Here is a 26,283-nt window from a genome sequence, read left to right as displayed (position 1 = left end):
TCGTTTTGATTCTGTTGTCATTTTCAGTGATGTTGAATACACTGAGTGCATTAGAAACCCTTTATTATCTTACAGAAGACAGCACTGCGGAGTCCAACAAAGTGCATGTTTATTATCTCAAACAGTAAAGCTTAGTGGTGAACAGAGAATGAGCAACACGTACTATGTTTTTGTATAACAAAATATGGAAGATGAATACAGTTTTTTTCCTGACACGTAAAGCACAATGCAAGTTCATTTGCAAGTTTTACAATGCATACTGGAACTATCAGGCCCTTTCACACATGTACTGCTACCCTGAAATTGTCCTGACATCACCTGGAGGAGCTGATGTGTGAACGCAAAAGTCAGAATCTGTTGGCTGAACAGTAGATGAATTTACGCTGCCAGCTCCAGTTGAGTCCAGGTGTGACTAAAGCAGGTCAATGTATGGAGAATTTTCAGTGTGAGAGAAGGCAAGATGATGATGATGATGATGATGATGATGATGATGATGATGATGATGATGATGCGTGGAGTGTAGCTGCATAGTCATTTTTTTTTGGTCATGGTTCTGGTTAGTCATTACCTGTTCTATTGTGTAGATTAAATCCCCATGTGTCTTTGGACTTTCCGCTTCCTGTCTTTGTCTTTTTCCCACCCTTCTGTGTACACCTGCGTTTAATTTTTTAATTCGCCGTTGTGTATTTAAGCCTGTGATCTCCCCTTTCCCTTACCTTTCCTCTAAAGCTTTTTGGACAAAGACAGATTTTTTGGAAACGGTGATGCAGACACCCATGTTTACCAGTGTTTATAGCATCAGTCAAGTGTAAACTCAAAGTACATGTCGTACACAGTGTTCCCTGTGTTCCTGATTTGGTCCTCATCGCATTATGGTTTATTCTCCATTTTTGAATTGCTCTTTAGTTTCTTGGATTCACCACGTTTTTTCTTTCTGTGACTGCCTTTTTTGTTATGTGGAATACAGCTTTAGTATTAGTACAGTATTCATCATTCTTCCAGGTGCCACCTCTAGCCTAAACCAAAGTATTTCCAGTAGATGAAAAGGCGACTGACGGGGACAACCTCCTGTCATGTGCTACATGTGTGAAAGGGCAGCACCGGACAATCTCTGGACCTGATTCTCTGGAGTTTACATGTGAAAACGACTATAATAAACCAGAATTTCCTGCTTAAAATGCTTGATTAACAGCAGTAGCACCGGTTCACATCCGTGTGGTGTCTTCAACATACCCACTGGATGAAACGGTCAAACAACCTGGACTGGGTGAACTCAGAGAAGTCTTTTCCTTTAAAGATGGCGTCCCGGTCACCCATGGCCAGCTTCTTAAGGATACTTTGGTCAGTGTCACTTCCCGTGGCTATAACTGTGGAGACGACCTGTGCGTTGTGCATGGCACTAACTGCCTCCTCCAGGTTCCTGCTATCAGTGTAGCCGTCTGTGATGAAAACAAACGAAATCTCTGCGTTGCGTCTCGTCTGGCGAGTATTTCCTCTGCCCAAGATGTTGTTGATGGTGTAGATGATGGCAGGCCCAACGCTTGAAGAAGAATCCATATACGGCAAGCGAGCGACTCCGTCAGCGATGACAGCTTGGTCGTGTGTGAGAGGGAAGGCCACGTGGTTCTCGTTCTCCTTACCGAACTCTATCAGCGCCATGCGGGCTCGCATACGATCATTGCTGCTCTCGGCCAGTCCCAGCCTGAATGCCACCATCGTCACAAACTCGCGGACATGCTGGAAGTTCCTCGGCCCGAGACGCTCTGAGCCATCTAGTAGAAATACCAAATCCACCGGCCGATGGACACACGGAGCTACATCCGGTTCTGTAGTGAAAAAAAACAGATCACACTCTGAGCTGCACACCTTTTATGACACTGAACAAAAAATCTAGCTGAGAATAACACCTACCAGTCCTACAGGGGAGTTCGGGGCACACAATCTCCGGATCTGGAAGTCAAATGGACTTAGGTTAGAAAAAAGATCACAAGGAGCAGTTTGTGATCCTGCTGTGTGCGCTGGAACAGGCTTACCAGGACAGAGCACCTTCTCCATCCTATGTACGAAGTCATCAGCCACCAAGTCACTGTAACGCCTCATCGGAATGATACGATCCTTCTTTTTGCACGCTATCGAATTCAGAGTCTCATCCTCCTCTCTCTTGTGGAACATGTCACCAACCCCAATTGCGGTCACCACCACGGCGTCGTCGTCGCAAAAGACTCTGAGAAGACTATCGTCATCGCGCTTGTCATAGCGGCCATCTGTGATCACCACCACTGATACTTTGGCTTGGGCTCTCTTGGTGCCTTTGATAAGGTTATCGTAGGCATACTTGAGGGCTGAGGGTGTGAAGGTGCCTCCGGCGATCCACTGCAGATTCTTCACCGCCGTTTTGAAGGCAGACATGGAGTTTATGTTCGGGTCATTGATACGGATGGCCTCGAAGGTCCCGTTGTGACTGTACTGTACAACGCCGACTCTTGTTCCTAGAAGAGGCAGACAGTCAGAGGGTGAATTTACAAATCTGTGAGTTCAATTAAGATGTTATTGTCAAAAAATCCCTTAAAAAGATAAAAACGTTTATGAATGCCTTACTCTGTTAGTCAATCTTTGAAAATAGTACTTTTCGTCAAATGCTCAAATAGGTCTCAATTGCGCATTCGTTGGGGACTTCTTTCAGTCATGTATTAATACACACAGTGTTGTATTAAAGGACAGTTCACCCCAAAATCAAAAATACATATTTTTCCTTTTACCTGTACTTCTATTTATCCATTAGATTGTTTTGGAGTGAGTTGCTGAGTTTCGGAGATATCGGCTGTAAAGATGTCTGCCTTCACTCAAAAATAAAGCAAATACATGGTGCTCAAAGAAGCAAAAACATATATTTGAAAAACTCAACAGTAATGTCTTTTTCCAGAAATCATGACCCGGTTACTTAAGATAGACAGCAGTTTCATGTAGGAACTATTTTCTTTGTACCAAACTACACCCACCAACAGCGCAAAAAAAGAAGCACCCATCTATTCATGGATGAGAGGCTGACTAATACCTGGGCCACATCGCCTGCCTGAGCAGCGCAAGATGGCTGTGTTGCTCAACTGCTGCGGCTGACACACTAAACACTACACACTTCTCAGACATTTAAATTCAGAATTAATATATTATACTTTAAAATATTCAGGTAGAGGTCGCATGACTTAAACGTCACCACCACTTACCATCTTACTACACAATCACTATACGTATTGTATAAATTGATTGAGTTGTAAAGTTAGAGTCAGAATAGTTTGTAACGAAAGTCGGCCTGTAAAGTCAGACTAGTGAGTAGACGAGTCTCCGTGTTTGGTGTGATGATATTTAACGTCCCTGACTTTGTTAGCAACCATTGTAAGCACTTTATAATCAAATTGTGGGATATTTAATGATGTATTTTATGTCGTAGAACAAAACATGTAAATATCTTTAGCCTGTGGAAACCACAGATTTTATTTCAGGCATTTTAATGAAAACCAATTGAAAATACCCACCGACTTTGAGGTGAGGGAACCGGAAGTGCAAAAATGCAAACTGATTTCCAGGTTTTAGGACTCATTACTACAGCACTCTATGATCAATTGACTGATTCGCTCTTCGTAAATGTTTCATCTTTAATGGCAACCTCAACTCCTCGTCACTTGAATGTGTCTGAAAAAGGGCTTCAGTGACGTCTGTGCTGTGTTTCTGCACGACCGTACCTGTTGTTGACTCGGGGTCGCTGGCCATAGATCCCAGTTTGTTGATGGTGTTGATAACAAAGTTCTGCTCCAGGGTGAAGTTTGTCATCCCGACACTCTCTGAGCTGTCAATAACAAACACGATGTCCACAGCACCACAGTGCTTCTCACAATCTGACACAAGAGAGGAGAACAGGATCAGCGAGTTCAAAGATACTGAAGAATGAAGCTGTGTTTGAATGTTGTATAGATATTTGCTCACCACAACATCCGCACGTCTCCCTGATGTAAGTCATGACATCACACTCCTGCAGCGACAGGTACGCGCGTTAGACGTAATACAACCAAGGAGGTTAAATCAATACAGTTTGCAAAGTAATGCTTTTTAAAGATGACTCACAGTGAGCCCAGCATCGCCCTCTGGTCCTGGCCCCCCCTGCACACACACACAAAAAGGGAGAAATGCTATTGGATCTCAGATTTGCATGCATGACTCATTATTTGAGAGGTTGTGCTGTTGCTTACATCAAGTCCAGGACCCCCTCTGGGTCCTCTCGCTCCTGGATGCCCCGGCTGACCTGGATCCCCCTACGCAGACAAACATTTTTCAGTGGAAGTGACTCATGTTTCTGCAGAAATTTGCACTTCTTTGGAAGTAATTTCTTTCTTTATGCTCTCTGCCTTTGATTAACTTAACTGGTTGGTTATTCTGCAGAAGAGTTAACCTCAACATTCCAAAATGTGCTTGTTATTTGTTATTTGTTACACTTCCTGTGTGTTTTCCGGCGTGTTCTCAAGAACCGACTCGTACATAACATGACTGGTTTACGCAGCTTACATCATGTGACCATCTGCATCTGGTACGACACAGTGATGGTTCAGTCCTGTTTTAAGCTTAATTCATACAAGAATTGCACATTTTGTTTCCTGTGCTGTGTTTTTACTCACTGTCACTCAGTACAGAATAAGGCTCAATAAGGGTCACCTCACATAAATTACAAAAAGACATATTTGCACTTGACATCAAAATGGTATCTAACTTTATATTGCACATTTTCAGTTTCGTCAGCCAACCTATAATAAACTCTCTACATGGCAAACCACAAAATCTAAGCAAATGTAAGTAGCTCATCGCACTAAGACACAGTCATCTGTAAAGTATCTTTTTTTTTTTTTACTTATAACAAGCAAGAAACAGCTTGTAGTTACTGTTTTCTTTAACTTATTTTTGAGATTTCAACCTCAATTCCAACACAACAGTGAATAAAACTAGACAAAGCAATTAAAATGTACTTCACTAACTCTGTGAACAATCTACAGACCTGCCTGTGAAGAGTTTTCACTGGAACAAGTTTCTGCTTTCCAGTGAAAAGTGGGAGTACGCTGAACATTGTTTTTGGAACGATGTGTTGCAACTGAGCTTTCACAAGTAATTATTCAACTCCCGGGGCACCAAATTCCAGTTTAACTGTATGAGAGTCAAATAAAGATGTTATCTCACGATGTGGGTGAACTGACCGTTTAAATTCTTTGAGACTGAGCATGCGTGGTATATATTTAACGATTTGTGTGTCCAGATGTAGCCTGGGAACCTGGTTTGTCTCGGGCCAATCACAGCCATTTATTTAATATGTGGCTGGTTTGATACAGTAAGATAAGATAAATAAGATGAGAGTCTGTGGTTAGATATGACGCTCTGTGAGCCAGTAGGGTTTGAGCATGAATGTTCGGGTTCTGTTCTGTAGAGTGCTGTTGGGATGATGTATGGTATTTTAAGTCAGCAAAAGCCTATGGGATTTTTGAATTGCATTTTGGATTATTGCAAAAAAAAAAAAAAGCTCTGTGGCAAACATGAGTTTATACTCACACATTTTGTTCAGCAGGATAACCTTCACAGATGAACACCACGTTTGTGATTTTCTAAGTGTAAATTGAATCACTAGAAGTAAAAGGTTAATAAACAGACTATATATCTTAAGCCTGTAGTAACCACAGACCTCATTTCAGGCATTTCACTGAAAACCCATTCACAAAACTCACTGACTCAGTTGGTAAATCTACTTCTATAAGGCCAGATTTAAAGGTTTGTTCTGACTTTCATGAAGCAGCAGGCTGTAATTCACAGTGCTCTTCGTATTAACGTTAGCTAGCTTCCCTGAACTACCATTCAGTGGGAGCTAACAAGCTTTGCTTTAAGCTGATGTATCTGCTTTCATGTTGACTAGCTCAGCACTAAGTTACACGGTTCATTGCTCTGAGTGGCCGTAGGTCTATCCATTTGCATCCAGATGCATTTTGGTCTGCGCCTGTTCATCGTGACCCTCGGATATTGAAAATGAACTGAGCGGCTAACTTGCACTGGTGTTTCCAGACTAACTCCCATTCGCGCATTCTCTGCCCAAAAACTACATGGATGTCAATTCTTGTTTTGTTTACCTTAATGTCCCCTGGTCAAAACATGCACTGAAACCCAAATTCCACTTCCACTTTACAATGCTCTATGTAACAATTTGTAGCAATCTACATGTATTAATCACTTTTTTATTGGTCATATGTGAGCGGATTGTAACATGATGTGAAAAATGAGACCTTCCCTGTCTGTCTCGGTCGGCTGTGGACAATTTGTTTAAGTCGTTTAATGCTGCTGGACTGTGGATTTCTTTGCGAAAGACTCGGATCGGATTTTCAGCAACAGTCCAAAGGATGTGACTTTTTGCACGTCCTCCGGTGCCTCACAGAGAGCAGGAGTAGCTAACGTTAGTTTAGAAAATAGAGTCCGCTAACATAAACTAATGACCGGCTTCCAGCACCACACAGAAGTTCGACAGAGCATCATTTAGTTATTCGTCTTACTTTGCCTCCTATAGGTCCTTTAGCTCCAGGTGCTCCTTTCATTCCACAGTCACCTCTGCCCCCCCTGGGTCCTGGTCTACCTGGATCACCTCTTTCTCCCTGGAAAGATCAGAGTTGCTTTAGACTCACGTACAGGATGCAAAATATGCAAGAATTTCATGACTTCGGCAGAAAACCTTACAGTGGCTCCTCTTGCTCCAGCATAACCGAATCCTGGTCTTCCCCTGTCACCCTTTAGAAGAAAAAAACAACATGAATCAGCAAATTTGCTGAAAAGTTTGTTGTGGTTTTCACATTATAACAAGATATTTTCATGTTATTATAGCATACAAACTTATCAGAATAAACAAAACAAGAAACTTTTCTTGTTATAACTCAAAGCATTTCGTGTTATAACGTGAAACCTAAAAATATCTGGTTATAATGGGAAACGTTTTATGTTATACTAATAAATCACAATGTAATAATGTGGAACGTTCACATTATAACATGATAAATTGTGCTTAGTCTTTGAGAGCAGGCGTCCTCCCAGTGTATTATATTGTGGTACTAAACCAAAGTCATACGGGCAAACTGCTGATAACCCAAAGGTATAAATGTAGCGTGCACACAAATCTTCAGGACAGAGTTGATAAATCTCATTCTCACCAATTTATTCTGGCCATGTCAACTAACATGCTAACGTTCTGTAGCATGCTCTATCCTAAATATTTGTGTCTGTGCTACCTTTATACCTTTGGGTATTCAGCAGTGCGAAGATAAATGGTATATTGTAATAAAAAGAAAAGTTTCTCGCTGTAACGAGAAACTTTTTCTTCTTATAACGTGAAATGTTTAATGTTATAACATGATAACATTGTTATAACATTAAACGTTTCACATGATGACGTGATCACTTGTATTGCGATATAACAATAAAGGTTTCTTGTTGTATTTTGAAAAGTTTCTATGATGTAATAATGTGAAAATATCTTGTTATTTAAATATCTTCCATGATACTGATCTGTGTTTCTTTATCTGGGCTGGCTGCCGTAATTTTACATGCTGCAAAAGTAATAAACAGAAAGATTTTGCCACCTTTGGTCCTGGGATTCCAGGGTCTCCTCTTGGTCCAGGATCTCCAGGACTTCCTATGGTGCCCTGCAACCACAGAACAAACTTTCAATTAAAGCTGTATTATTCATACAGAACATTTCCTAACACAGGCTCCAACATAGCTGCGTTTACATGGATCCTTATATTCCTCTAATAATCAAATTAATTAATGAATGACTTGTATGAATTGTAAAAACACTTCTTCTGTTATTTTTTCTGTCAGATTTGACACGTTACTGTGGATGGAGCCACTTTATCGAATCACTTTATTTAGCGTCCATGCAAACAGTTAAGTTGGAATCTCTAATCAGAATGATGTCAGTCTGACTGAGGAAATGCTGTCCCTGTAACCACAGCTATTGAGCAGCTAGTGTTGATGATTATGATGTTATAAATGACACACATTTCCTCCGGGGCCCCCTGATTCTCCTGGCGAACCTCTCGGCCCTGGTAGTCCTGGGGATCCCTGGAGGAGAGATAAGGTAAAAGAGAAAACATCATTCCTGGATATCACCTTCCCTCCAGCCCACTCACAGAATAACTCATGCTGATGTGCATTTGGCAAAGTATAATATTGGACAAATGTTTTTAAAAAAGCAATTTCCTTGGAAAATGTGTTTTCATGATAACAGGCTCAGCTTAGGCTATTCTGGCAGCAGACCCAGTACATGAGCGATCGACTCGAGCATTAGAGGTCCAAAAGGAAGACTTGCAGAGTTCCTAAGAAGCTGCTGAGTCATCCTTCTGCCAAAATCCACCAACAGCGAGAGCCCCTCACCTTTGAGCCCTTGAGTCCGTCTTCCCCGGGCCGACCTCTGCCTCCCAGTGGCCCTCGTTCTCCCTAGAATAAATAAATGTATGTGTCAGGATCCTCACAACACCATTAATCATTAACAAATGTACACAAAACACAACAGTAAACGAGAGGCATTAATTCTGCTTGGGTGAAATATGTAAAGAATTTTCCTGAGAAGCTGGTTCGGAAATGAACTACAGCAACGCACAGCCAAATAAATGTTTCAAGCTCTTTCTCTGGAAAATCAAAACCTAACAGAAAGACTTGAATACCATGCCAAGGTCAACAGAAACGGCTGAGGTTTGTCAGAATTTCACAGTTACTTGTTTTTTGGCTTTCAGATTGATATCTTGTTCCTCTCCATGTTTATTGGACGAGTCGAGTTCAGATGAAATTCTGTAGTACTGTATTTTCTGCAACTTTGCCAGGCGGGTCTTGAAAAGGCTCCCAATGCAACAAACCTGCTCCATGAACTAAACTAAAAGTATAAGAGTGAAGCAGATGAAGTTTATGATACAACTTTCTCTGAGTGCTTACCTTATCTCCTTTTTGCCCATCAGGACCTTGGCCTCCTTTCGTTCCAGGGTCTCCTCTCCTTCCCTGTTAATATTTAATTAATGATAGTTTATAACAAACTCTCAACATGATAATATTTTTTAAATAAAAGTGTATTTGAAATACCCTTTCGCCTTTCGGTCCAGGTCCTCCATCAGGCCCCTGCAAGAGTTAAGTATTATGTCAGAGTCATCTCTGCAAGGGTACCTAGTATTTCTAATTCCTAGTATTTCTAATATTCAAAACAAATTTGGTTCTGTACCGTCGGTCCCTTTTCTCCCGACACCCCTGGATTTCCAGGATATCCGAGCTCTCCCTAAAGAACAGAAATTCAGTTTTGTGATTTTGTTTTTTAATTGAGAATCATCATTTTCTGACTATTTCTTGTTGTGTTTAAATAGAAGTTTACCTTTGGTCCTACATCACCTTTAGGGCCAGAGGGACCTGACCTTCCATCGCGGCCCAGATAACCCTGAACAACAAACAAACAGTAACAAGTAATGTAGATTAAATAATGCACATGTGAAAAATCTAAAACTCTTCACGTACAGACATGTAGGGGGATATTCAATGATTTTGACATGTTGGTTATACAAGATGAAAACCAAAGTCACCGTGAACATTGGTACAAAACCTCGTATGAATACATCCATAAGTTGGGTTCATAGTGTTGGATTTTAATAAACTGGATATGAATAACGATGCTGTGTCGGTCGGTCCAGTCGATTTGCTGCAACATTCACGACCCCCAGAGGATGAATCCTAATGACTTTGGTAACTTCTCCTCTAGTGCCACCAGTTTGATGACATTTATGGGTTGTTTTGGGTGAAATGTCTCAATCTTTGAAGGGAGTCTGAGAATATTCTCTTTACTTTAAGTAGTGTTCGTGTTGTGAAATGTTGTGTAATATCTTTGTTTCCATTCAGCTGATTAGTGCTTGATGGAGATCTTTGCATGCCTACTTCTCCTGTATAGTATCACACAGCAATATGCGAGAACTTTATTTCAAACAACAGTCAACAATTAACTAAAATTACCAATAGAATGTGAAGAAATAACAGTTTTGACATCATGTGAGAGACGTAAATGTACTGTGTTTAGGAGATAGCTACTGAAGTTAGCTTGCTAACTTCCAAGCCCTGGGTCTGAAAGCTTCTTTCGCCCAGTCATCCAAAACTCTAGCTAAATACAGACCTTTTCTCCTTTGTCACCAGGTTGCCCAGGGTCACCAACATCTCCAGGATAACCATCTGCGCCCTTCAGAGACAAAAATTAAATGATTCAGTTGTTCAGTAAACTCAATTTTATTACTAAATGGCTGATGAATTGTAAAATTAACCGACACATGCATGATTTTATCTAATAAATAGGATTACATAAGATGGTCGAGAAGAGATTACACCTTACCAAACCCAAACTTATTCATCTTAGTCGAAATATATCACTTTTCTAGCAGCTATTCTGCCTAACAGTGAATATTAGCACCTTTAGCGACATGCGAAAAATGATTTCGTATAAACTTACGGGATCACCAGGATCACCTTTGCAACCAGGAGCTCCAATTCGGCCAATTTTACCCTGAAGATTTCCCAGAGACAATTACAACATATCAGCTGACTGAACACATCAGAGTCATGGCATACTGTACATTTTACTTTGCAATATGAAGACTCACCTTCTGACCGTCAGTTGCGTTCGCGCCAGGTCCTCCTCCCACACCCTGAGAAATTGGACATCAGTGAAGTCAGAAAATGATCTCTGGCACACAAACAGAGTTGGATGTAGTAATAAGAAAATAGTAATGCGAGAACATTAACAGTGTTATTTACCTTTGCTCCAAGTGATCCAATTTCACCCTGTCGTGGTAAAGCAGAGCCATTGATCACAACAGCGTCTCATTTGAAGGATGAACAGAAAAGCAGGAATATAAAGATTTAACTCTCACCTTATCACCTTTCAAACCTGGAGCTCCCTGTATTAGAGCACAGAAGGACATGTTACTGAAGATTAAAAAAACACAACAATTCAGCACACAAAATCATCCATCAGTGGGGTTCAGCAAACCTTTGGACCAGCTGGACCGATTGGACCTTCAATGCCAGGATCACCCTGTAATATAATAAATAATATTCAGCATTAAAAACATATTGTTTTCACAGAATTTCAAGTGTAACAATAATTACATTATTTTCTACCTACCGATCTTCCCTTCATGCCTTTTCCTCCAACTTTACCTCTGTCTCCTTTCGTACCCTAGAGGTAAGCAGAAATATTGACACTTCAACAACAAAAATCTTCTGTATAAGCAGAAATATACACCACTGACTTATTTATCTCTGCCAAGGAGGTTATGTTTTCACCCTTGTCCATTTGTTGGTTGCTTTTTTGTTGGTAGGTCAGCTGGATTACACAAAAAACTACTGCATGGGTTTCTACTAGACTCGGATGGAGGACGGGTCTCGTCCCAGAGTAGACCCTGTTAACTTCTGGTGGGGATCCAGATAAAGGGGCGGATCCAGGAATTTTTTTCCTCACATTATAAAGCAACATTATGTAACTTTTTTACCTTTAAATAGCAGCTTCAAAATCATGTTGATGGTTCATTGTCTTGTAATAGGGTGAATGGTGTCTCTGTCTCAGCCACTCCAGCCCCCATCACCACTATGTAACTTCAGTGAGAGGGTAGGATCACAGTGTTACATACATGTTTACTTCAACATACAAGTTTTCAACACATCACATTGTTATGACGTGCTAAGTTTTGTTTGCAGTTAGCGGTGACGTGACTTTTCCACTGGGTGTGGCGTCGACTCAACAGGTAGCAACATTTTTGTACAACAGTACAGTGGAAAGATCTTCCAGTGATCACATCTGTCTGGGTTAAATTGATCACTATAACGGATGACTGTTATTAAAATAATTTTTGTCTTATCTTTTTCACATGCAGATTACCATCTAAGCCTAATTGACATTAGTGTATTCATTACATGCATATAATGGCCAGCTTCACTATTTAAAGGGGACTGTTGGGCCTTACCGGAGGTATGCACTCTACTGAGCGCAATTCCAGTTTTGTTCTGATTTTGTTTTTCAATACTCACCTTTTGACCTGGTCGCCCTTTTGGTCCAGGAGGCCCGGCACGCTCCACACATTTAGGTTGACGTTTGAAACACTACAAGATCAGGGAGGAAAAACAAAACAATATTAAACACAGTGTATAAAAAGTCAAAAATGTGTGAATTATGTTCAAATTTCCCAAAGCCCAAAGTGATGACTTAAAACTGCTTCTTATTGACCATTCAACAGTCCAAAACCCCGAAACTCCTCTTTTACTTTCATAAATTACAATGAAAAACAGCAAACCCGTACAGTTAAAAAGCTGGGACCAGCAAATGTTTGATATTTTTGCTTGAAAGATGACTTAAATGATGAAACGACCATCAAAATAGTTGGCAGCCACTTGTTTTTCAATCAACTAATCGATAAAACAACAAATCATTGCAGCTGCAATGCAGTTATACATAAAAACATAGAAAAAAAGAGATTTGGCGCAATTTCTGAAAGCTTAAATGTCTCCGTAACCTGTTTATAGGAACTACTCCTGTTAATAACACTCGTAAAAGTCTTTCTTACCTGTACACTGGCTTGATATTTCTGAAACAAAGAACAAAAATAAGTGTAAAGTGCCTGATAGTAGTCATTTAAATCAATATCAAGTTTTGAACATAATAAGTAGTAAAGATAAGTAAGGAAGACTTCAGATCACCATGGCTTTTATGATGCGATCTATGGATTCAATCTTTATTTTTGGTCGTCCTCCAACAATCTCCACAGCCATGTAGTCATCACGGTACAGTTCATAGGGAGAGCTGGCGATCTCCCTCATCCCTAATTCGTCGATGGTCTTGGTTGCTGCCACTGAGAATATACTGATCCCTTGCTCCCGTGCCCTCTCCGCCATCGCCTTTATCCCTCCACATGGATTTCCTGTCACGTGCCCGTCGGTGATGAACACGGAGAAAGGGACGGCATTCGTCCCAGCATAGTGCTGGGTCAATTCGTAGGTCATGTTTTTGAGGGCGCAGTCGGTGAAGGTGCCTTTGCCTGCGTAAATAATCCCACCAAGTTGCCTGATGAAGTTCTCCTTGGTTGTGAACTGGCTGAACACTGAACATTGCTCGGAGTAGTTCAGGCCTCCAACAGACCAGCTCAACCGGACTCGGCCATCGTATAGCTCATCCTTTAGACTTTGGGCAAACATCTTGGTAAACTCCTTGATGTTTTCCACCAGAGCACCTGGTGGAGACTCCTGTAGGGCGATGGTCTCTGAGGTGTCGATGGTGAAAAACAGCTTGATGGGACAATCGATTATTTCGGCTGGAGGAGAAAAATGTAAACATCTTGATTAAAGATCATTTTAATCAAATACTGCACTTAAAAGATCCACTGTGTAGGATCTAGGTGGATCTATTGGCAGGAATGAAATACAATATTCATAATAATGGGTTAGGGTTAGGGGGGCTCTCTATCAAAACAAAACAAAATATGTTTGTGAGCGTGTTGCTGCTGCTCAGCTGCTTCGATCCTGCTGGAGAATCTGGATTAGAGCCTCTGGAGAATAAAGACCTGGAGTCACTTTGGATCCTGCTCTGATATGGAACTGTTTACCGATGCCAGGACAGCTCAGAGATTACTTTACTTTATCTTGTAATGTTGACGGCTGACTGGAGCTGGAGGGGAAATGTATGTTACATCACGAACAACGTTACAGATGGAAGAGGGGAAGAAGAAGAGAGAGAAGCAGAGTCTCTGTTCAGTGCAGAATTGACAGACACACACAGTCAATGCGGTCAACAAAGATCTAGCTTTTAGACTTTAAGACATTTTAATGCAGAATTAATACATATTATATCTTTATGTACCAGACTTTTAAACATGTAATGGAGTGTTTGGCTATTGCGGTAATTATACTTTTACTTAAGTATCTGGATACTTCTTCTACCACTGAATAGAAAGAAAATAGAAACATAAAGATCAACATATAACTGGAACTCACTGGAACAACCTTGAGCGTCTGGGGGTGGCGGTTCAGGATCCCTTGGACTGTCACCTCGCCCAGGTATCGGCCTGGGTCCATAAGCCCCCTGAGGGACTGCAGCTTGGAGCATGCACAGAAAGATGAACCCTGAAATCATTGCCATGTTTCCTGCAAAAAGAGGAGAGAATAGGACAGTTGTTGTTGGCTTAAACTCCAATACTCCTTTAAAATGCAGGAAATAGCTGTCACTCGGGTGAGTCTTCACAGAAGGCGTCTCCACTGAGCTTAGGAGTGTTTATCGTCGTTTTAAACAATGTCAGTGAATAACCACAGCGTGTGGAGAAAGAGGACAATATATAAGTTGAAATGGAAAATCTTTGGTTTTTGGTGAAATCTACGTTCACAAGCTTTTTCATGTCAAGAATGCTTAAACATAAAATAGAAAACAGATAAATCTGGATACAATTTTGTGTGAGGAAGAAGAGTTGTGCTGTTAGGACACCAACATACAGAAATAACACAGATTCAACTGTTGGTTTAACCCCAATAACCCCACAGCAGGGACGGAAAATATTTTGTTGAAGAAAAATCAAATCCAGGACAGAAGCACATTTACTAAAGTGCTATGTTGAAGTACTACTTTTTTATGCTGCTTTATATTTCCTCTCTACTACATTTCAGAGGGGAAAATGGTAATTTTCATTTCACTATTTAACAGACGACCTCGCTACATCAAAACACATCATTCATATGATGAAAAAAATCTGCTTTGCTGCAGAGTAGTTGTAGCGTAAAGTATAATCTATAATGCACAATGAAGTACTGCTGTGCTGCAGTGATGTCCTGACCTCCAAATCTTGTCCCGCAGTTGCTAGAAAGCATGTTCGTTTGGTACAAATGTCCCATTATCATGATTTTTTATCATTTGTTTGCTGAAAATGTGATGAAATTTTGATGCAAAAATGATCTGTCCTGCCAATCGTCAATCATATCACAAAATGTTATGAGCTAATGCCAATACCGATATTAGGGAGGTAAATTTCCAGTGACAATGTATCGACCAGTGTTTTTACATACAGAATATGTACATAAACACACATTTTTTGCAAGAATTCACTGAGACTATATTTAACAACAATAAATTACCTGAGCATCTTTTTCTGCGTTATGTTATATTAAAGAAAAAAAATCGTATTGGCACACATCAGGCAACAGCAGTGTCATGGTCATACCTCATGTAGGAGGATGGCAGGATAATCATCATTGTATTGTTTTTACTGCTGTCCTGATGATTGTGCTTATTCATAGACTATATTCACATGGCGGCCATTTTCCTCTGACTTCATGCTCAGGGTGGGAAGCTCGACTGTTGTACTGCTGTGTTCCAGGTTACATACAAGCCTTTTGAAACATGGGGAATCTGACAAATCGTTATCATTTTCAACGCTTCCTGTTAGAGCAGCAACTGGAAAGATGATGGATAGTGAGAATCCAGAGGGACATCGGGCCATGTTTCAAGATAAAACAACATGTTTGATTCGAGGATTTCAAAGTGGAAGTTGGATTCTTACAGTTCCAGTGCACTGATGTCATTTTAGACGATAAAAGTTAATTTGTTATAATTTAATCTGTGAATTTACGTACTTTTGTTAAAGGTGCACTACGTAGTTTTAGAGGATACATTTTAATCAGAAGAGAAAGAAATTCATTGACTGATTTTTTTTATGTCTAAACAAACTAACTCTCTAAATAAACTCTCTTTGTTTTCATGACTGAATAAACAAACTGACCTTAAAGGACAACATGTTTACATTTGGCGGACCCTGCCACCTTTCTAGCTTCAAACTGTGTTCTGGGACCTTATTTTCCTCTGAGAACAGCTAGTTTATTCAGTTATGGAAAAAAATACATATCAGTGGGTTTGTATTATAACCTCATTATATTAATTAATTCTGAGCTTGAATTTCTTCTCCAAAACTACACAGCGCCCCTTTAAGTACATTAATCGCCAGAAAATGAATACTCGAGTACTGTGAGTGACTCTAACGTTCACCAAAGTGATATGTTAACACGATATCTTTACTTTGACTCTAGTGGGACTTCTGGGTACAGCACTGCTTAAATGTATGTGGTTTGATGACAGAGTTAAGCGATACAGTAATTTGGGGGGGATTTTACTGCGTTTCTCTCCCTCCCAGAGTCTGGAACAAAGACTTGCCTCAGGACAGACCTTTGATGTGTGTGATGTGGTGTTAAGTCATGTCAAACAACAATATTAGACTATCTTGGCTGGATTGTTGAGTGTCTGGGGGATTCAATAACATAATAATTATAATAGTCATGATCCCATGAGCATCCAGGACCTGAGTGAACATAAACAAGTAAACTGGTGAGGAAGCCAACAGTCTCAGACTTTGACAACCCCTGCTATAATATATATAATAGTATATATATGTATATATATTTTTATAGTTTGAGACTTAACATGTGGATGTAGGCTCACTTGTGCCAGAGTCTTCTACAAAGTGGTCACATTAGGACCAGTTGGCATCAATTTCACCCTCCTTCCAGTTGTTTTCTTCCAGGAACAAAGTCAGGTAAACAGAAGACTGATTGCTTGTTATTCTGAAACAGCTTATCAGTCGGTGCACCACACTGCAGAAAACAATATTAAAGTTCAAATGAAGTGGACTCACCTGCACGGAGGACGCAACAAATCCAAGCTGAGAGTCCGAAGACTGCAGGAAATTCACCCGATTTCCAGACGACTGTAAACTTCAGATAATCATCTCAGTCGCACAGTTCCCACATCCGTGCACTCAGTCAGGGTCAGCTGTTGGTCGAGGAGCCGCCCGGTTAAGTAACGCACGAGCGCGTTGGAGGCGTGCATCCACATGCGCAAGGATTTCAAGTGAATTTCGTCGGAAGGCCATTGGCTGCTGGTGGACCCAACAGCTGGAGTCTGAGGAGGTCTGTTTCCAAAGTTAAGATGTAATTCTGCGGAGGAGAGAGTCTATTAATCTGCTGATGTGACAGAACAGAAGTGATTCTCTCCAAAGAGCAGCTTCACAAACAGTCCAGCTGCTCCACAGCCTTACATGGAGAGAGCTGCTCACCCCCACGAGCCTGTTTATGTTTCAGCACTATACAGCATAGAGAGATGTCAGGCTGGAATGTGACTGCTGCCTGCAGCTAGTCAAAGAAATCAGGCTACAGCTTACCAAATGATTATTGGACTAAGCAATTAGTTGATCAACAGGAAATCTGCCTGCTCTTATTTAAATGGTTGATGTATCAATGTAGTTCATTTCTGTTTGAATACATCTCCTGGGGCTATTGGAGATGTTAAAGGGTAACGCCACTGATTTTTCAAATTGAAGTGTGCTTACAGGTCTTAAGGAGTAGGGGAGAATGGGATGAGATGAGCCACTTCTCACTTTCAATTTCTTTTTTAAAAACTTGCAATCAAGAATAAATTCGAATAACGTTTTGGTACAAAATCTCATCGGCCGTCGGTCTTCTCCTACGCACCTGTCGATCCACAGGTCACTCTGTGGTTAGTTTACTGCAAAGTTAAAGTGTATTCATCTCAAATCATAGTTGTTATATAGAGAGTGGTGAAATCGGTTAGCATTTTTTCACTTCCGGTTCCCTCCTTTTTTTCCCTACAACGTGAAATCGTGTTTAGTGTCTTAAAAAGAGCGGTTGCTAACAAGTGGCTACATGAGACTACAGAGGTTGTCGGAGACGTCATCACGAATGAATCAGAAGGCTTGGAACAGAACAGTAGGTCTTCTGAATTTGATGGCACTGTAGACGCTGCAGCACGAGCTTTTGCTCTCGCTGCCACAAGACATAAAATCAATTTTTCATTGTCTCTTGAAGGACGTTTTCCCTCTCAGACGCTGTAGATAAATTATTACAGATGACCTGCCTGTCTTTTCATGCCTCCATGATTTTATTCATTTTTTAAATAAATCAAGGGCAGAGACGTGTCCTCTCTCTCTGCAGTAACGGTGGCGAGGTCACTCAGTGGTCCTGATGATTGAAACTTCATGCATCATTTAACTTTAGTATTTAAAAGCTGGTACAGTACAGATATGCTTTGGTGCAAATATTATGTGATGCACTTAACAGACTGTCTAAATAACTTCACTGTAAGCTGACCAAGGACTCCCAGCATTAAGATCAATTATGTTCTGTGATGAATTAAATGCTGGGCTTAATCTAAAGAGACGGAGCGTGTTGCTGTTATTATCCAACTAACTATAAAGCAAAAAATATCTGCTGTATGTTTGTTTGTTATTCACATAATCGGGGACCATTCATCTGATCTACTTCACACTTGGAAGGTTTGGTGCCGAGGACTAAAGGAAGTGCAGTGTCGACTTTGGTGCAATTTGGACATGCAACACAGTCAATATAAAGACATTTTGAATAAACAGCAAACCCTGCTCTGTGCGGCATCAGGGACATAGCTTAAGCGCAGACTGAAGCTCACACACGTTCCTACTCATGTGATTTAATGCAGAAGCAGACAATAAAATGGAGGTTAGCGTACTGCAACAACTTGCTATAGTAACGTGTAGTAAAACAAAACAAAAGCAGAAGGTTAAATGAACAGCAGTCAACACAGGTTTACTTTCCAGAGGTTGAGAACTGGATGGAGAAGTTTCTGTCAATAGTAGTATGCTTGCTCACAATAGCTTGGCAGCACAGTCAGCTCCTCCTCATCTACAGGAAACAATAACTAACCCCAAAAACCCAAACCATGACAGTCGTAGCTGTTTTTAACAGTGTTAAAACATTAACGCTTTTTATTATACTACATATAAATAATTTATTTTTAGATTATGTTTGACTGTCAGGATTTAGTATTTAATTGATCTGTCAAGTCCATGATGTTCCACTTTTCCACCAGCACATGAATGCACCAGAATAAGCCTAAAACACAGATCAAAATCTTCATGTATACAGTAAGATACCAGGAGGGAGGGAGCCGGGAGCTCAGAGACGAGGGCATGTTAGGACAGCGGAGAATAGATGAGAAGACCTGACCCTCGCATAAACCATTTGATGTGTATATCTAGTGCAAACATCACACACACTTGTATTTGGGGATGCAGCCACCCATGCTTAGAAATACCAGATCTGAATGATCCTGTGATCCTCGAGTGAAAGGAGAAATCTTCACGGAACAAATAAAGAAAAAACATAAAGAAGGTTTGAAAGCAGGTTATTGCTTTTGTTTTAGTAAGCAGGATAGAGATGATACAAAACAAGGCAGCCATGTTCAGCAGGGGGAAATTTGGGAATCCTGCACTTTTTGGGATTGGACATTTAGAGGCATCGTGGCCTAGTTTGAGAGATGCATTTTAATTAGGTCACACACTGTACTGTGACACCGTGTGACAAGCAGTAGGAATACATTAGTGTACAGGCCTGTCTGCTTATCGACGTTCAAAGGCAGCGAGCTCAGGAAGTTCCCCATCAGGGGCTCAATTAGAGAAATGCAGTGATACTGCTATTGACCTGCTCACAGAGAGTTGCTGCTGTTTTTAGAGCTACGAAGTGTGTATGTGTGTGTGTGTGTGTGTGTGTGTGTGTGTGTGTGTGTAGAGTGGGAGTGGGGGTGCATTTCTGAAGAGCTGCTTAGTGCTGCGTCAGCAAGTGAGCGATTAAGAGAGAGGCAGGTGATCTGAGATTGTTCCTCCTGGGCAGCTCTCTGTTTAAACGCCTGCAGCATCCAGATGAACACTTCTAGGTAGAGCAGCTGTTCACCACGAAGAGAGCAACTACGATCGTAGTGACCACCACAAGCAATGGCAGATAAGTACTTTACACCTCAGTACAGTGATGACTATGTAACTGTTTATATATGTAAGCTGAGAACTGATACATACAGGATACTTTCTCTTGCAGGACATATTTAAAGGGGCACGATGTAGTTCTGGAGAAGAAATCAAACTCAGAATTTTTATATTTACAATATTAATGACGTAATAATACAAACTGATATTTTTTCCGAAACAGAATAAACAAGCTGTTCTCAGAAGAAAATAAGGTCCCCAGAACACTGTTTGAAGCTAGAAAGGTGGCAGGGTCCGCCACATGTAAACAAAGTAAAACAGTATGAAACTGTGTTGTCCTTTAAGATCAGTTTGTTGATTCAGTTTATTCAGTCATTGAAAATCTTTCTCTTCTCAATAGAATTTCTTCCCCAAATCTACAAAGTGCTCCTTTAAGTCAATTTAACATGATATACTTCAGGACTTTTAAGATCTCTGCATAATTTACTTTTACATATGCAAAATTCTTAAAATATGTGACATTAAATTAGTAAGTATAAATTATTAATTATCAAAAGTACGAGTGAGAGTAAATTATTCATATATTTATGTATATACTGTTTGACTATCGGACTGATAATGTTTTTTTTTTCGATTGTCGATAGAATAAGTTGATTACTTCACCTCTGATGCAGCATGCACTCTGCAAAGTAACAAGTAACTAAAGTTTTAAAAATAAATGTAATAGAGTAAAAAGCACAAAATTTGCCTCTGAAATGTAGTCGAGTGGAAGTATAAAGTATTAGAAGAGGAAAAGACTCAAGTAAAGTACAAGTACCTCAAAACTGTACCACTAACGATGCCTATACTGAATATCAAAGACGAGCATAATCTCTTAAGAGCGGGGCGGTCTCTGCGCTCCACTATTCCCACAGACTATAACAGGTGACAGGTTCAATCTTTGCAACTATAAAACAGAAGCAGTGTTTGAAGTGAGCTGACCTCTACATAACTCTCACTTTAATGTTAACGTGAACACGACGCTGGAGTAGGCACTGTTTTGCAAACCCTGCAGAGCAGTACACCAGTGAGCCACCAGGAGGAGAACACAGGCCGCAGAACCATGAGAATTGTTCCTACTAGTGATGATCACATCTGACAAGTGAAGTGCAGAATTACTTTTATCTTTTCAATTGGTTCCACGCTTGTAAAAGTCTATTTCTACACGATGGAGGACCTCAGATAAAGTAATGATTGGAGGTACTGGGTGGTTTCAGATTTGAAGTCCCTGAGGGAGTCTTGTCATCTCACAGAAAGAAGGTCCTGCTCCAAACTTCCTGTTTGAACTTTCTTCCTCCCTCTCTCTCTCTCTCTCTCTCTCTCTCTCTCTCTCTCTCTCTCTCTGTGTGTGTGTGTGTGTGTATGTGTGAAGGTTTCCTCCCACAGTCCCAAAAACAGGCACATCAGCAGAACTGGAACATCTAAATTGTTTGTTTTTCCGCGATGATTCACCCAACGATTTCTCCCCCTGACCCTGAGCAGCTATAGGTGGGTGTAGAAAAAGGACAGGCATATGTGTCTGTGTCGAAATAGAGGAAGAATCTGGCCAAGGCTGCCTCTCCTGCAATTTCTCCCAGCACTGTTGCTGACCGTCGATGCTTTTAGCTCCCCTATAATACCCGTCATTTCATCTGGGCTCTTCAAAATGCACCTTTTCATTTTCAAAGGTGGGAGAAGTTGCAGGGATGAACACTGTGCTTTCTGCCAGTGCGATTCAGGCTCCAGACGACCTGCTTGAATAACACATTAGCTGTATGCAAGTTACCCATTTTCAAAGGTTCAGTGTTCTATATAGTCTGCAAAAATCCTTTTTGGGTCAATTTTCTGCAGATGAAAGCAATGCGTACGGCGGTTTTATTACATTGTGCACCAACCAGGAGGAAGACAACCCTTCCAGAATCACCGGTCTGTATGAATTTCACACACTCAGGCTTTGCAAAGTGGCTCAATTATTTGCTTTAGCAGAAATATTAAAAGCTTTAAAGTTTGATAGAAAACCTGCTTGATGAGTTTCATGAAAGACCTTTCATGATTCCTTCAAGCTAAAAATTACAAAACCACTACTGTAGGTCCTCCTTTGACTCATTTTATTCTGAAAATATAATTATTTATTTTTGGGAGAGTAGTTGAGGCTATCCAGTGATCACATGAAAACTGAAAAACTATTAATGGAAATGGCACTAGAGACCACTTTGCAGAGGTTGGTTCACCTGAAAATCAAAAATACATATTTTTCCTCTTACCTGTCATGCTTTTTATCCATCCAGACCATTTTGGTGTGAGTTTGATGAGGTTTGGAGATATCAGCCATAGAGATGTCTTCCTTCTCTCTCTTAATGGAACTAAATGGCACACACAAACTCATCGGTAATGTCTCTTTCCAGAAATCGTGACCTGGATAATCCACAGACTATTCTAAGCAGTTTCATGTCCGAACTATTTTCTTTCTACTGAACTACACCTGCCAACCGTATCACCATGCAGAAGGAAGCATCCTCCACTCATGGACAAGAGGCTAGCTAACTTAGCTAGCTAACATTACAGCTAAACATACACTGTAAATTTTAAAAGTTGACTTTACTCTCAAAAAAGTCAGGAAACCGATTAACTCAGAATGACCACATAAAGTAGACTATTAAATTTAAGTTGTAGGAGGTAAAAAGTTTTAACAACTTGAAATTATTAGTCTACTTTACTTTTATTGTTAGACGAGGACCTCTAGTGGCCATGGTAATAATTACTGCAGCAAACGAGGAAGTCAGGTGATGGAGTATAAAGTCTGTACAGGGAGGACGGGGTGGATGATAGAGTCAAACAAACATGACATTCACTCAGAAGACTGCTGTTGTCTTTCTTGTCTGAAACCAAAAGTCAGCGGTCAGTTATTTTAACTTTGTGACAAACTTTTTTACCCTAAAATAACAGCTTCTAAATCATTATGATGGTACAGTTACTTGTAATAGGGTGAATGATGTGTCACTTGTTTCTGCACTATGTAACTTCAGTGAGAGGGTAGGATCACAGCCTTACTCTATGGCCGGTATCTCCAACACCAAAACAACCTAAATGGATAAAAAGCACTACAGATTAGAGGAATAATATGTATTTTTGATTTTAGAGTGAACCGTCCCTTTAAATTGAAAATACAGCATCAAAAGCGAGTCCGACTTCATACTCCCTGCACAAAAATCATCTACAGGAACTGACTTTCAACATGCAGCATGTTGTTTCCTCATTATGAAATAGATGTGATCTCAACATGCGCACCAGAGCACCTGCTGCAGACGTTATTCGGGTAATTAAAAACCTACACGTGTGGTTGTTTATGAGGGATTTTTTTTTATATCAAAGCAAGGTATATGTGCCTGTGAATTCAAAGGTGTGAAGGGAACTGAGGCAAGCAGATTCATGAACTCTCTGCAACCTCCCAGCTCCTTGGTTCTATACAGCAGCTCCCACCCATTGATAGCAGCACTTCACGGCTTAAATAATTAAGCAGAAAATCACAGTGCTACCTGATTCTCTCTGCAGATACTGTACTCCTGGCATTTGATTATGATGGGAAACAGCCCAGTTGCAAAACAGCCCATCCACCTGGTAATGTGGAGATTAATTAGACAGAAAACGAAAGGCTGAAGCAGGAAATGCTCTTCATGATTGTGCTTTTTGACAGCTGAAGTGAAATTATAAGTCGAAACAGCGTCATACTGACACGACAAGGTTATAGTGTACCGCTGCTTTGCCAAAACCTACAGGAATAAAAATAAATCGCATGACATTAAGCCCCAGCATCTCTTAAATGAATGCAAATCATTCACATCAGATGTATTTTTAAGCTAATGATGTGTTTTAATGTAATGCATGTTGGAAAGTGCTCAAAGGCATCTGAGGCAGAGCTCCTGAAAAATGTTTCACACTATGATCAGCTTTGGCTTTCTCGCTTTTAATGGATAATATTAGCATCAAAATGTTTTTTTTTCAAGCGACTGCATCCAAATGAGGCGCTGTAGAATAATGCAGAGTGCCTTCTCTTCGCTGCGTCACAGTGTCAGACTGTTTGTGGAAATGCACCAGCTATGAGCATGATTTAACAGTGCTTCTTCCTTCCCACAACATGCTTTAGAAATCTACGAGTCCCCTGGGATCAAATTGATCTTTCGTGGACATGAAACAAGAGCCGTAAGAAAAAAATCAAAGAGCATATTTGAATCCGAGAGCCAAGAGACGCAGAGATCACTGGCTTCATGAGCCAGATGTGAGCATGAATAAGTTCTTGATGGACTGCATCTGTGTTTTTTAATGTGAGGATATCGTGGCAGAAGCAGCTAAGCCTCATTGTTTGGATGCATTGTTGAAATACTGTAAGAAAGGCCCCATTGTAGATGAGGCACACAACTCCAAAAAAAGCAAACGACTATTTAAAACTCATCACACAATCAACAGAGTCACATAATGGAAAATCAACTCCCTCTTCCCGGTAACAGTGCATCAGACCTACATTGAATTAGTGGCGGTAAAACACTGAAGAGACGGTTTATAAATGATTTTAGGCTGATTACTGATCCAGAGTCATTTACATGAAGTCATCCAATCCACATCACACTTACTGTGATATATCCACTGATCAGACACCTCTAAAGGTGCAATACGTATACATTTGGATTGAAAACAATCATACTTAAAGCTTTCAACAGAATCTGAAGGAATAACAGATTTGATGTTATGACGTATATGTATTGTGTATCGTTTATCAAAGCATGTTTAGCATGCTAACCCGCTCACCCTGGCCCTTCACCGTCCAAAGCTCCTGCGCTGGTAGCATAAACACATACACAACATTTCCCTGGTGCTCTGGTCTCCTAGTCCGGACTGCTAACTGCACAGCTAACTGAGCTAACTTGCTAATGGCAGATACAGTTAGCAGCAGTTCGCAGTTGCTCTGGGGATATGCTGCCTCCCACTGGTTTGGAGTACAAATTCAACAGGTGGTCAATTCTTACATATTGCAGCTTTAAAGAAGAGTTCCTATTAAAGAAGAGAAGAATTCTGGTATTTTTAAACCTGGGGCCTTTATTCACGTTTGTTGTGAAAATGATTCATACTTATCAAAAGTTTTGGAATCTGTCCAGCCGATCACCTCAGCTGGCAGCTGCGACACGGCTGCGATGTGTATCTCATGAGAGGTGAGTTTTTGCAGAAGGACGACAGTGGAAACGTGAGTCAGAGTTGAATAGAGGAGTTTGGAGTTTAGCCCGAGGAACTGTCAGCAAGAATTTAGTTCCAACTTTTAAAACCTAGATTGGTTTTGGGAATCGAGATGAGGCAACAACAGTCATAACTATGCGAGACTTCATCTTGAGCAAGGCTTGTGTTTGTGGTTCCGAAAAACAAAACGTCTGTCTGTAGGAATTGTTTTTGTCATGTTGTCAGACATTTAAAATAAAAACCTCAGCCTGTCAGTGCCGTGTTGAAGCGCTCTACTGGAACAATTCCAAAACTTTTGGTTAGTATGAATGATTGACACATCAAAACACGTGAATATAGGACCCAGGTTGAAAAATACCAGAATTCCCCTTTAATAATCACACAAACTGCCAATTTCTACATAATGTTGCTTTAAATTGATAATGGAGTTATGTATTTTTACATATTTTCACACAGATATAATTTTATTATGGAGTGATAATTTGTGTGAAAAGTAAGGGACTGAGTGAAAACAGCTAGAAATCATTAAAAGCCATGAAAGGTTTTCACAGCAGTTGTGAATCTAGGTCACAATGTATGTAAGGAAAAGTTGCAGTAAATCATTTTAACATGCAGAGATACGAACTACTGCACTTACTTAATAAAAGAAAATGCTTAATGTGTCCCATAGCTGTCACTAATTATTAGTTTTGATCCGGAACAAGATACAACAACAAGGTTTTCCAGTTGTAAAAATACATTTGGAGGATTTTCAAAGTTCTTTCAACCAATATTTTCAGATCAGTGTTATGTAATATAGATAAATAGAAAAAGATGGTGATGTAATGTACGAAGAGTGTTAGCTCGAAAATCCTCTTATGGATGATGAATTTTCAACAGCATCTCAGTCTTTATTCTTTGATGGAGCTGGCTGAGGTGTCACCTGAGATGTGGTTGAGAGAGCTCAATCAATATGAACTTGGATTCACTTCAGTGTTACAAGAGATCAGGAATGAACACATGCTCATCTTTTTAACCAAATATCCAGAAAGAACTGTTTTTCAACCAATTCTGCAAATCAAACAACTTTGACTTTTATTCAATCCATGTAAGGACATCAGAGATGCATTTTGAAACAAACAACAACATGGTATTAATCCAGTGCAGTTAAGATAAGACTTTTTTTTTTTTT

General features: G+C 40.3%; 1 protein-coding gene across 1 annotated transcript; it reads right to left on the bottom strand.

Moving 5' to 3' along the window:
• Positions 1 to 92: 92 nt before the first annotated feature.
• Positions 93 to 16,881, bottom strand: LOC141002081 (collagen alpha-2(VI) chain-like). The gene is made up of 28 exons (XM_073473238.1): positions 16,755 to 16,881; positions 14,077 to 14,226; positions 12,787 to 13,397; positions 12,654 to 12,674; positions 12,121 to 12,192; positions 11,219 to 11,272; positions 11,084 to 11,128; positions 10,965 to 10,991; positions 10,849 to 10,875; positions 10,695 to 10,739; positions 10,544 to 10,597; positions 10,214 to 10,276; positions 9,428 to 9,490; positions 9,281 to 9,334; positions 9,145 to 9,180; positions 9,001 to 9,063; positions 8,446 to 8,508; positions 8,071 to 8,133; positions 7,650 to 7,712; positions 6,754 to 6,804; positions 6,573 to 6,671; positions 4,245 to 4,307; positions 4,120 to 4,155; positions 3,982 to 4,027; positions 3,741 to 3,893; positions 2,034 to 2,489; positions 1,912 to 1,950; positions 93 to 1,826 (listed from the first exon to the last, which is right to left on the bottom strand). The coding sequence occupies exons 2-28, from the start codon at positions 14,219 to 14,221 to the stop codon at positions 1,225 to 1,227; spliced, it is 3,114 nt and encodes a 1,037-aa protein (XP_073329339.1). The 5' UTR covers positions 14,222 to 14,226; positions 16,755 to 16,881; the 3' UTR covers positions 93 to 1,224.
• Positions 16,882 to 26,283: the final 9,402 nt, after the last annotated feature.

This window comes from Pagrus major, chromosome 9 (genome assembly GCF_040436345.1).
Source record: "Pagrus major chromosome 9, Pma_NU_1.0".
Taxonomy (NCBI): domain Eukaryota; kingdom Metazoa; phylum Chordata; class Actinopteri; order Spariformes; family Sparidae; genus Pagrus; species Pagrus major.
The sequence above is the reverse complement of the archived record's forward strand: the minus strand, read 5'-3'. Positions and strand labels throughout refer to the sequence as shown.